The 12679-nt window shown below is 33.0% G+C and overlaps 1 protein-coding gene across 1 annotated transcript in view; it reads right to left on the reverse strand.

Annotated features, from left to right (window-relative positions):
- LOC137928734 (protein kinase C-binding protein NELL2-like) overlaps nucleotides 1-12679 on the reverse strand; it is a 69994-nt gene that overhangs the window by 21874 nt on the left and 35441 nt on the right. Inside the window, exon 2 of the mRNA XM_068771686.1 lies at nucleotides 10258-10365. Within this exon, the coding sequence (XP_068627787.1) occupies nucleotides 10258-10365 (108 nt within the window). The remainder of the gene's footprint in view (nucleotides 1-10257; nucleotides 10366-12679) is intronic.

Genomic DNA, 12679 nt, shown 5'->3' on the forward strand with positions numbered 1-12679 from the left:
CGTGTGATATATGCGCGCTTATTAATGATCCATATGATTTTGGTTTCAAGTGTAATTTAAATTCTACGTATTGACGACAAATTTAAATTGTGAATAATATGGAAAGCTCACAATCGTTCATCGATCCATGGCGAGGGTTATTCTGATTTCTTTACGACATCAAATCAGGAATGAGGAGATTCGTAGATGAACGAAAGTAACCAATACAGCCCACTGAATTGAAAAGTTAAAGTGGCAACGAGCATACTACATAGCACACAGAAAATAGCCGCTGGGGCCTGGAGTAGAGACCACTCACCGGCAAGCGCAACGTAGAACGTTATCTCACAAGGTGAACATATGACTTTCTTATTTTATTTATTTACTAACACTTTTTTTGTACACCATAGACAATGAATAAAGGACAAAAGACCTATCGCTCGAGGCGATCTCTACCAGACAACCTTTGGATGGTGATGAGAGACACGAAGGAGAGGGCAGTTTGGGATGTACGTACATACAATAATATACATCACTATACGCACATACATAAATACAAGAATACTTATATATACATATAGTGAGATGATCTAATTTGGAATACATGAATTGACTTTAAGTGTTATTTTACTTAGGAATTTCAGTATATAGTATATAGTAGTACGTAATATGTATACATATATAGTACGTAAGCGTAGATGTAAAAAAATATTCAATCATTTGCGTTTTTGAGAATAATTTTTAAAATCGTAACTGTGTTTTTAAACAAATTTTGATATTAACCGACGTTGATTTAAGGGACAGTCTGTGTAACGTTTTCTCGATAAATATAGAAGTATAAACATAGAACAAAGAAAGTCGTAGTTTTTACACACTAATGTTAATCACTAACAGAAACATGCAAACTGTTTGACCAATAGGTCAATACCAAAATTGCATTGTAAAATGTTCTATTTTAATTTTTGAACTGTACCTTATACTGTTTTAATATACCTAAAAAAAATCAAACATTATTCATTCTCATTTGATTTAACTCAATTTTCTCTATTTGTCATCAGCTATATTGAATATATACCGTCCAGTTGCGTCGTAGATGCACGTTATCCGCACGACTGGACCTTTTCACGGAGCTTTAGTTCGCCGAGCAAGCACATCGCGTGCGCAGGGGGTCGCCACACCAACCGCCATTACAGCAAGAATTAAAACTGACGATGTTTAATAATAGAAGTATAATAGAAGTAAACAAGGATTTTATTTCTTTATAAACATGTTCAACCTAATCCTTTTTTATGCATATAGTATCGAAACTAAACAGTTCTCTACCTTAAAATATATATCATAAATTGATATAATATAATATATTCGATTGATATAATAAATTCTTATCGTTAATAGTGTCCCATAAATAAGCGTCAAGTAGAAATAGTAATAAGATAAGTAGTCGGGTAACCCGGGAAAATTAATTTATAACATTTGACACGTATCTAAAATTTTTAATGTCGGGTGTAGTAATCATTTTGAGATGATTAAAAGTAAAAATTTTCTTTCAAAACTAGCCCATTCCGGTGAACAAAATTTGTGTGCTTTTGTAAACATGAGTAATAAGGTAACTTGAATGTAAAAAAAATGAAGATTTGTAGACACTATGGAATAAAGTATAAAGTAAAATAAGTATAAAGTTCGTTTACTTTTTTGAAAAACTAATAATTTTAGAAATACGTGAATATTTTTTTAACAGCCCTATCAATTCTGTCTGATTTCGGCTTGATGTCGATTTATGGGCCAATCTATATACGCTTAGAAAATTTAAAACTGTGCACAACATCGTAAAGTCGTTCTTTTCTTTATGACATATGCATGCTACGTCTGCACTAGCACTAGTAATCCTCTACCTTTTTAAATAAACTAGTTAACACTATCATGTTCTGTTAAAAGATCGTTTATTTACTAATAATGTTTTCTTCTAGCGAGTAAAGACCTCTTTGTATACCTAAGTTTTTAATTAAATAAGGTATTTTTTGTCACAAATACTTTAAACGTTTACTAGATGTTAAAAAATCTACTTACCATTAATGAAGAATCAATTATAAGTAATCTAAATACACTAGTAGCGTTCAAGTAAGAACGTAGCATATTGCTGGCTACTACTATAAATCATTCTTGCTTGTTCAAATTTAAATTTGAATGAGGATTTCATTTTAAACGCCGTCAGTGATGTTAATGACGGCGTCACAGCATTTCGGTTAATTTTAAAGAGCAAATATGTACACATCCGATAGAAACACGTTGCCTACAACGGTGTAGACGAACGTGCAGAATAGTCCCACGCATGGACAGGTCGTGATAATATAATAGACCCGTCTTGTCGGAAATAGCATTCAGCCGCCGAGACATTTTACTTCACCGAATCAACAACGGTATTACTTATTACTCATTTCATCACTCGTTTAATGTTAATAGTTCTTGAAGTAAATATCACGTGTGTAAAATTACATATTAATGGCGTCATATTAGTGGCGTCATATTAGTGGCGTCATTCATCAGTCATTTGTCACATTTCACCTTCGTGTGGCGCCATCCCTTGTTAAACGCTTGACAACAAATATAAATTTAAATTTATATTTTCAATATTGATATATATATTAAAATATATAATTATTGTAGGTATGAAAAGAGCATTAATTTTAATTTACTATATTGCGCCTGTGCAAATAATAATGGCAACATCCGCTTAAAGCGCTACGGGAGTCTTCGGCAGGCGTTTTAATAACATTAATACGCCGACCCTATGTCGTCAGCAGAATTCTGTTTCTGACAAACTAAATAACAAATATATACTTCGTAAGCCGCTTACGTCAATACAATAATTTTTTTAAGAAAAGTACGATTTTGCATATTACATTACCGCACTCCGTACATTTAGTTTACCTTATTTACTTTTTCTTTTATATATTAAAATAAATAATACGAATAGTAGGTACTAAATATAAAATAATGCTGTAATATTTATGACGAAAATAAGTAACTTAATTAAAATAATAGAGTCTGTAGGATATGTTGGAAGAGGCATGCATCCATTTTCTACTGACGACTTTAAGAAGGTCGTCTATCTAACTTGTAGATTTTGAATAGACAAGAAAAGGTTCTTGTCTATTCATTTAAGTACATCACCCAATTACTTCTAAATAAGATTACTCTGTAATTAATTATTAATATTAGCGTTAATTCTTGCCACGTAAAAATTATCGAACAATTTGACATAATAATTTATTAAAGTTTTATGTTGTTATTGGAGATTAAGCACTAAGATTAATAACCTGTGCAATTTGTATCTGACAGTTGGCTTTGCGACATTAAAGGTCTGTCGGGCCGGGTAACAATGGCGCTAAGCTGCGATACAGCGACGTTTGACGTGCGGCACGAGACAAAATGCCCCTCGGCTGGATCCCCACAATTACAGACGACACCCTTCGACAATTACGCTGGCTTTACGCAACTCGTCTAATAGCCCGTTATGCGGAGCGTAAGTGAATCGTGCGAATGCGTGGAAGGTCTTCCTCTCCGCAGGGCTGCCTTTTGCTGTGCAATCACAATTAATACGTTTTTTTTCAACTCATAATACATATGAGTTTTTTATCATCAAATTTTAATCAATATTGAACGCATATTAAATACAATTCAAATTCAAAAACTCATTATTCAATACAATATGAATTACACTTACTCTGCTGACCACAAGCTCAATCTACCACCTGTTCTGATAATAAATATCTCAGAAATAAGAAGAGCACACATATGCACTAAACTTGGATAAATTACATATGTAATAGTCTGGAAGCAAACACATCATTATCAAGGTGATCCCATTGATAGCTACGGATGCTATGGTATGTCATATAAATAACACATACCTCCGAGCGAATGATCATATTATACCTAAATATATCATCTATTCTACGTAAGAAAGCAACAACAAGATGCATTAACGCAATGTGTTTGGGTAGCTTGCTTACCGTAAATCATCTTGACTATGTACCACCAATTTTAACAAGACTAAAATATGTATAGTATTGCACTTACAAGAATAAGACGCAAAGTACTAATAGCGCCAATAGAACTAAGCTATCTTACATTGATAGCTTCGTGGGTCAGCTCTACAGCAATAGGTGCCATAGGGAGACGGATTGTAAGTTCGACCTGGCGTGCCACAAAAGGGTCCACAGCTAGACATAAACTTTGATTTCTAGCGTCGCTGTCAACAATATTGAAGACGTAAACATTATGTACAAACATTTAAGTTATATGTGGTGGTGTTATGTGTTGCCAATAATTACATACGGATCCGAGACGTGGTCACTTACGACGGTCCTCATAAAAAAACTCAAAGTCATTCAGAGAGCAATGGAGATTCCTATGTTAAGAGTTTCGCTGCGAGATCTCATCAGAAATAAGGTGATCGGCAGAATAACTAATAATCATCAACATAGCACGAATAATTGCTCGTCTGAATTGGCAGCGAGCTGCGCAAATGTGTAACCGATGACCGGTTGGGCCGAAAGGTTCTCGAGCTGTGACCACGATCCTGTAGACGTGACGTGGATATGGTTCCTCACCAGATAGACCGACGACATAGTTACGGTCGCAGGAAGTCACTGAATGCGGGTACCGCAAGACCGGATATTGCAGCGATCTTTATTGGGGCTTGTGCCTTCTAGTAGGCACCTATAGGAAATAAAGAAGAGTGCTATAACACGACGCAATTATTTTTTAAACATTTAAAAATTATTTGTTAAAAAAATTATTGCAAATTTTTTTTTAGTAATGTGAAATAAATAAAGCATTGCAATTTATATCAATCTATGATGTCGCTAGACTAATATTTTCTCGCTTTAAATTTTAATAGCAAAAATATTACTATCTTCAATCCAATCTAATACATGTGTAAACAATAAAAAAATTTAACAAGATAATTAAAACCTCATTATGTTTTATTTATATTTAATATTTTAATTTTATGTTACGTAATATTTTTAATACCCTATTTACGAAAAAAAAATTGAAATGTCTAGCTTTGGTTGTTAATTCATTTTCTTAATTCATATTAATGTTATAATTAATGTTCATAATGTGTATGACTAAATACATATGATACTAAATTTTTAAATAATAATAAATTATATTAAATATTTGAAAGAAACGGGCATATGAGCAAGCAAAAATGAGCAGCCCTGTATAAATGCGTCAAATTCTCGGCAATGCCGTGGCGATGTAATCACCGACCAAGCCGGGATTGCGGAAATTTGGGCGTGGGATTATTGATAATGGGCTCGTTGGAAGGGACACGACATCACGGGGGATTACACGCGACAAATCCCATCTCCACAATGCATGTCGAATTGTAACGGCTTCAATCAGTATTTACCGCACTAAATTCATAGCATTTCGTTATGGATTAAATGATGAACTACCGCAGTTTATGGCTGTGAAATATTACTATTCTATATTTGGAGCACATACACAAACAAATGTAATTATTTTTTTCCTATCTTTTTATACAGAGTGATTAGATCGAGGTGTATAGGTTTTAAAAGGATGAATGTATATTTTCCCATTTGTTACTAAGTTTCAGTTTTTAGCACCTATTTCTAATCATTCTATATAAAGTGATCAATCACTCTGAAATATGTAAAATTTAAATATTTTTTCCAATGGAATACGACAGGCCGGTAACTTATGTCAGTACAAACTCTGCAGGAATAGTTAGTAAATAATAATTAATTTTAATATGCAATAATCCGAATTTCGAAACGCTTTTTAAATACTTAATTTATTATTTTTAATATAGTATACCGGACATTAATTGACAGAAAATGAGTTATACTGCAAATAACCCTATATACTAACGGTACAAGTTAAAAGATGTACTTGGCAAATATCCAAAGGAAACAATGACTCTACCACGACAAAAAGAAATTTCAAACAGTCTACAGTAATGAACAGTTTTTCCAGTCCACGTTGGGCGTAGCACGCGCTTCATATCTACTATATTCTTAAGTAACATTGTGATATTACGATGGCCACGTTAAAATATATTTTTTGCAAATTCTTTGAGACAGTAGTAATCTAGTGGTTAAGAACTGCTACTTAACACGTAAGTTCGATTCTCGAGAGGCGATATAATTTTTATGGATAATATTATATTGTTATTGAACGCAAACGGTGTATGGAAACATTTTCCTATAAATAAATTTATAACTAGTCGTCGTCGTTTCAACCAATAGACGCCCATTGTAAAACATAGGCTACCCCTAAATAGGAACTCACAGAATCGTAGTGAGCTAATTCTAAAGTGGAGTAATTATTATAACTTTGCTAACACATTTTTTGTAATATCTCTAACACTTTCACATAATTTTTTTCTATAATATCACTGTAACGACCTTATCCCTATTTGTAATTAATATAACAGGTGTTTCATGTCTTTTATTATTATTTAGAGAGCAGTTTAATATTGTTTATCTTTATTAATTTATTAACGTACATTTAATATTGTACTATGTTATACGAAACTAATGTAAAGTAATTTTATGTTTTGTTGTAAGCGTGCCTATTAGAAATTAAATAAGTAAATATAAGAAAATAAACTTTTATAGTTTTAAATATTGGGTAAATAAATAAAAAATGTGAATCTATGCTAATAAGTCAAAGTTAAGCTTCTTTGTTGTTTTTCTATTGATCTTATGTCATTCTATCACTATACGTTTTCTTAAAAAAAAAAAAAAAAACAGAATAAGTAAATAAAATATTTAAATTTGATCCGTAAGAAACGTAAGTGAATGGTTTGTTGCATAATATTTAATCATATGCCATTTTTATTGAACATAAATCAAGCAAAAAAAACAGGGGAGAGGGTTAAGAAAGTCAGCAATTTGTTTTCCGTGTTCCGCGAGAAGAATCGCATCTACAAATGCCATCCACCGCGAACCATTCACCGACAATCCGGTGCATATTGCGTTCGTCAAAAATCAAGGGGACGAGACAAAGAGCTAGGACCCTCTTTTGAACCCTACGGAAGTCAAACCAATGTACTTCTTAACAAAATATTAGTATCTCAAAACAATTCAGTTCAAAAGCGAAGGGTGAAGAATTCATAGACAGATATTGGTTCTTTGCTAGATTTATGATTATAATTATCTAGACCCATAACAATCTTTTAACAATGAAACTAATATTTATTCTTTTGGGCTAGCTTTGTTTAGTACTCATTTAATTAACGCCAATTTTACAGTTATTTCATGTTATAATTCACCATCACATCTTTAATCCCAACCATGTTTATATCCTATATAATCTGTAAGCGTCACTCTTGGTGAAATAAAATAAACTTCTTACTGTGTTCAATTGGTATTTCTCTCTTTTTTTTTATTTTCCAGGTTTATACGAGTATGTTCAAAATTGTTGCATGGCCATGTGTCATTTTTTCTGCCTCCCGGTTGTCACACCCGGTACCTAATTTAACTAAATGCTGCCGCTATAAATATTAAATAATATATACTTGAGTATGTTGCTGTTCGCCACAAATCTTTAACATATGAATTTGCTTTTGTTATTCAATTAAACATGATCTTAGAATTTTTTCGCAGATAATTTTAAAATTGATATATATAGGAATTTCTTGAAATAACCTACTAATTTTTAAAACTGAGCGTAATTTTTAATTTCAAAAAATTTATATGAGAAAATTATTAACATATAATTGCAATATTTTGATGAATTTAGCTTTCATCCAAATGCTGTAATCGATCGTTAAGAGAATAGATGAGAAGAAACCATCAATATTAAAATAGTAATTATTTATATTCATACAAACTACGGAGAAAATTAAAACGGGTGTCCTCTAGCTGTCAAATATTCGACGTCAATCGTCAACAAAAAAGGCGTAAAAGGTTTGCTTACCATAGAGCATTAAAATAAAAATATAATCACGTTATTGGTCGAGTTTTACACTGTATGAAATAGAAAAGATCAATAAATCAATCAAGTTTGAGTGATCGTTATTACTATAAATACTTTAAATAAAAAAGTGAAGAAATAAGGACACTCTGAAAACCGTTCAATTTTTTTTCTATCGCACTGCGACTTGATAATATCAGTCTGTAAGGGCACATAGTTTCAAATAATATCATGGTTATATAGTCTACGCTATGGCTTTTTCGATGTGCTATAATAGAAGCATTAGAAAGATTGGACCACGATATCAGGTCGGCATACGTCTGATTAGATGGGACATTAAAATGTAAAGAGGCACACCTCGGCGGCGACCATTATGCGATGCTCTAAGTGGAATTGAAGCTGAAATGGATTGCAAATGTGCAACGACGGCACGATCCATTACCGGTGCCTTGTCGTTTCATACTCCGCGTCGTTCCTTATTCGATTGAAACTTTAATGTTTCCTTCTATAGTTGTTTTTTTTTGCAGTTTTTATTTCGTGCCAAATGCTTTTACAGCAATTTAAAATTTCTTTCGATTTTATTACGAGCATTGCCGCAGTTAACAAAATTAAAAACCCTCGCTGCCAAAGCGATTTGTACTTGATAAAAAAAGAAAAACGAAGAAATGCAATGCCCATTCGAATTTCAAATACATTTATAATAAGCCATTAGATGTAGACGTTTAACCTACTTTATCAGACTTGGATAGGTCAATTCAGCACGTAAAATTGCAATTATTGGCATAAACCAGTAGTTGATATACAACTTTGTTAGATTTTATATAAAAAACAAAGCCAAGGATGATGACATGATATTAGGAAAACAAGATTTCGAGATGGGAAAATTATTAAAATTAATAATTTTGATATATAATACATAGGTATATATGCTAAAAGCGTTCGCAATATTGAATTGTGCTATCATTTGTATGTTTAATACACTAGAAATAAATCTGTAAATTGTCTTGTTATAAGTTACGTGGTGTGCAGTGAGTTCTTTCATATTGTATATAGAGAAGTGCTTTTAGAGCACTCTCCAAATGAAACCGATAATGCTAGACAGAACATTTAGCATTCGGCATATCTAAATGTGTCTGACGTTTTCTTTCCTATTGCCTTGATTGAGTCTAGTCATGTTACCGGTGCTTGTCTATAATTATTGCTATTTAGTATTGGTATCTACAGTCATCCTCATATAATTGATTTCTATTTCCCCTTCTTACAGAGAGACCGCTTGTTTTTATAAGAAAGTAAAAGAGACTATTATCGAATCAGGAACGTCGAGATTCGTAGAAAAAATAATAGAGATAACGTACATAATCCGTCGGAGATTGGCAAGTTGAAATGGCAGTGGCTGCCCCCTTCAACTTGCAAACTACTACATAGTATGCACAGAACAAAAGGCCGCTGGAGTTGAAGGTTCTGTTTTGAGGACAAAGCACATAAAAACGCATCGTATATTGTACTGGACGTTGTACGCTGGAGATCGATTCCAATCGGTGTTATTGAAAATTTATAAGGGAGGCCCATATCCGACAATAGACATACTAGGTCTATAATAAATTAATAAGAGCCTGAAATGAATATCATAAAAAACAACGTCATTATTATAACAAGGAACAGGGTTGATATAGATAATAATTGTCTTTGGACCAGCGGTGGTCTAGAGGTAAAATTGCTTGCAAATCCATAAATGCTTGGAAATCCATAAATCTTAATATGCACTGAGCCCGCGGTTTTTGTCCATATAGTACCCTTAATTTAAAGGAGTCTTGTTCGATACCGACGTTTTTTCTCACCGATCACTTTCCAAAATTAACCTGGATCTAACAATCACTCTGCAGCTTAATTTCTACCATAGTCCCAAAACTTTCCAAAAATTGGAAGATTAGATTAAACTATGCAAAATTTCATTTCCAACCAAGTGAGAATTGGTTAACTAATTGATTGTGAACAACTGAACCGCGCTTTACCAGTTTCGACACGATACACTGAACATGAAGTATGTAAAAACTTTTACGAGTAATAGTCGCCAAGCTTCCCCAAATATTATTTTCCTGCATAGATAGGTGAAGTAGGGTCAAAATTTTAATTATTCACAATTGAAAGCAAGCCCTGCTTACAAATTATGAATCCTAATTTTTTGTCACGACGCATGTCGAGCCTCCCGTGACACGTAGGCATTCATTTGGACCTCTGGGCACTCAGCACTCTCCCTGGGAATCTACTTCAACCATTGTGATCTAAGGATCTAACATAATATGTTAAGGATAATAAGATTCTTACCTTCCAGGGTGTAAGCGGTGCGCTGCGGCTGCATGCCCGGTGCGACGGTGACGCCGGTACGCGACGTGTTGTGTAGTGACAGCGCGCCCAGCAGATCTAGCTCGGTGGCTGTAAACACAAACCGTAACTGTTAAATTACCAATAATGGAGAGAACAATTAATACTAAGTGATATAGCGGTAAAGCCTACAATAGAAACGGCTGGCGTAGATTAATAAGGAGATAATGATCCGAAGAAGTGGTCAGGACCCGCAATAATGAGGCGTAATCCTCATAAACAAAAGAGGTATGTACCAGTTTATTGGCAAGCGGTCAGATACATCAAAACCAGAAAGTTATCGATACCAATGGGCAAAAAATTATTATTAGATAAAAAAATATGAAATTCAAACAACATATTTCTTCACTAAGCTAATAAATAACAACCGTTCGCAAACTTATAAAAAGAAAGTAAATTATTAAATGAAAAACAAACATCTTTAATGGCTTTCAAAAAGTATACTTCGTTATATTTTCAGAATGTAAATTGATTACTATATACCCTCTCAAATTACGGAAGTTATGCAAATGATAGAGATCTTATTACTCGAATATGAATAACAAATTTGCTTTTCAAAAAGGCAATGTGCGCGTTTAAAGACCATTCATCATCATCTATAACGTATATAATACGTAAAATGTCGACTAATTTTAGTGCGTAGTAACAAGTCATTTGTTTTGGATGTATAGCTCATAAACATTGCGACCACTTCACTGAACAAATAAATATTTACGAAGTAATAAACGAGTAGTGGCCTACATTTGTACAATCGATATGAAGAGGCGGAGGATCCCGAAAAACCGAGACGTAGTCTCGACGATCGATCGTAACAAGACGGCGGAGTTGAAGCTTGTAACGGTGGTGCTATTAACTGCTTATGTCTATATTATTTGGCACCATCGTTGTTCTGATATTCTACTTAACTTATTGTTGAACATACATTAAATATTCCATTTAGCTAGTTAACAGAAAATATACATAACCTATAACTGATATATTACAAGATCGAATCTGAAATGAGGAGTTCTGTAGACGAATGAAAGTAATTGATATGCACCAGGAGATTGGCAAGATGAAGTAGCAGTGAGCAGGCCGCGTAAAGAGCCGATAGCCACTGTGACATTAAGGTTCTATAGTCGACACCAAGGGCCGGCAAGTGCAGTGTAGGAAAGTACAGATGACCTAGATAAGGTCGATGGAAGAAGTTGGATTCAAGTCACTTTCAACTGGTACTTTAAATCTATTGCTTATATTCAGCAGTAGATATACGCTGAAATGACGATAATGTTTTATAACCAGTGTAATTTGTTTTGCTAAAGATGGCCTCGGTAGGTGAAAAAAGAAAGCATATATCAGTCGAACTATTATTATATTCTGGTTTGGGAATGTTACATCTATAGTCAGCGTTAAGAATGAAGTGACATTCTTAACGCGAACAGACTATCATTATCCTAATTGGTCATCGTGTTCGAATGTGTCTATGTATATATGATTTTCTAACCAGCAATATTTTAATTAGTTACAGGATGTAGCCAGGACGGACAATAATTTACTGTATTTTTAACGCGAGCGAACTATAGTGTAATTAAAAGGATAATAAGACGCATTATCTCATTTGTTTAGTGTATGTTGCCTCTCCTCTAAAAGTAAGTCTTCAATCCAACTTATATATAGCTGGCTTTAATATTAAGTCTCTTCACACTACTGAGAAATATCTGCAATTCGAATTACTCCTAATAGACTTAAATTTATATAATAGGAATCAGTGAAATGAAACCATGTTAATTTACATAAATGTTATATTTAATTCATTAGTAGTTAATTATATAAGAGATTAGCGATTACAGAAACTATATCTTATATTACAAACGCGAAACAATAGAAAATAATGTTGTGGAGTTTTTTATTTAAAAAAGGCTGACACACACAAACCAGCATAATTTAAAGAAGTGAATGAAAGAATAATTGTAACTAACATAATTTTACAATTAAATAAAGAAGAGGATTACCTTATATGTAAGAAACAGGAATTAAAAGGCCTTTGTAGAAGGACAAGTTGGTGGAGGAATCCGATCGTCTGACGATAAATAAATTATGTGTACATCGAAGTGTAGGAATCAAATAGTATAATATTAAAATAGGTTAATCATTCGTAGTTCATATTGTGTATTATCGTAAACTTTTAAATAGTAAGTGCCTTATTAGTTTTTATTAATTTTATGTAGTGTTGCCTAGAGTAATACGTTCGAAAATCTATATAACATGGCAAGATTATACATTAATCGAATCAGTAACAATCAATTGAAGGTTCGGTCATGCTTTTCATAACTTTAAATAATCAGATATTATTTTATGTTTATTTTACAATAAACTCATAGTATGA

Source organism: Battus philenor, unplaced genomic scaffold (assembly GCF_028537555.1).
Source record: "Battus philenor isolate CCGP_79_NKW_IND1 unplaced genomic scaffold, ilBatPhil1.0.hap1 SCAF_4, whole genome shotgun sequence".
NCBI lineage: Eukaryota > Metazoa > Arthropoda > Insecta > Lepidoptera > Papilionidae > Battus > Battus philenor.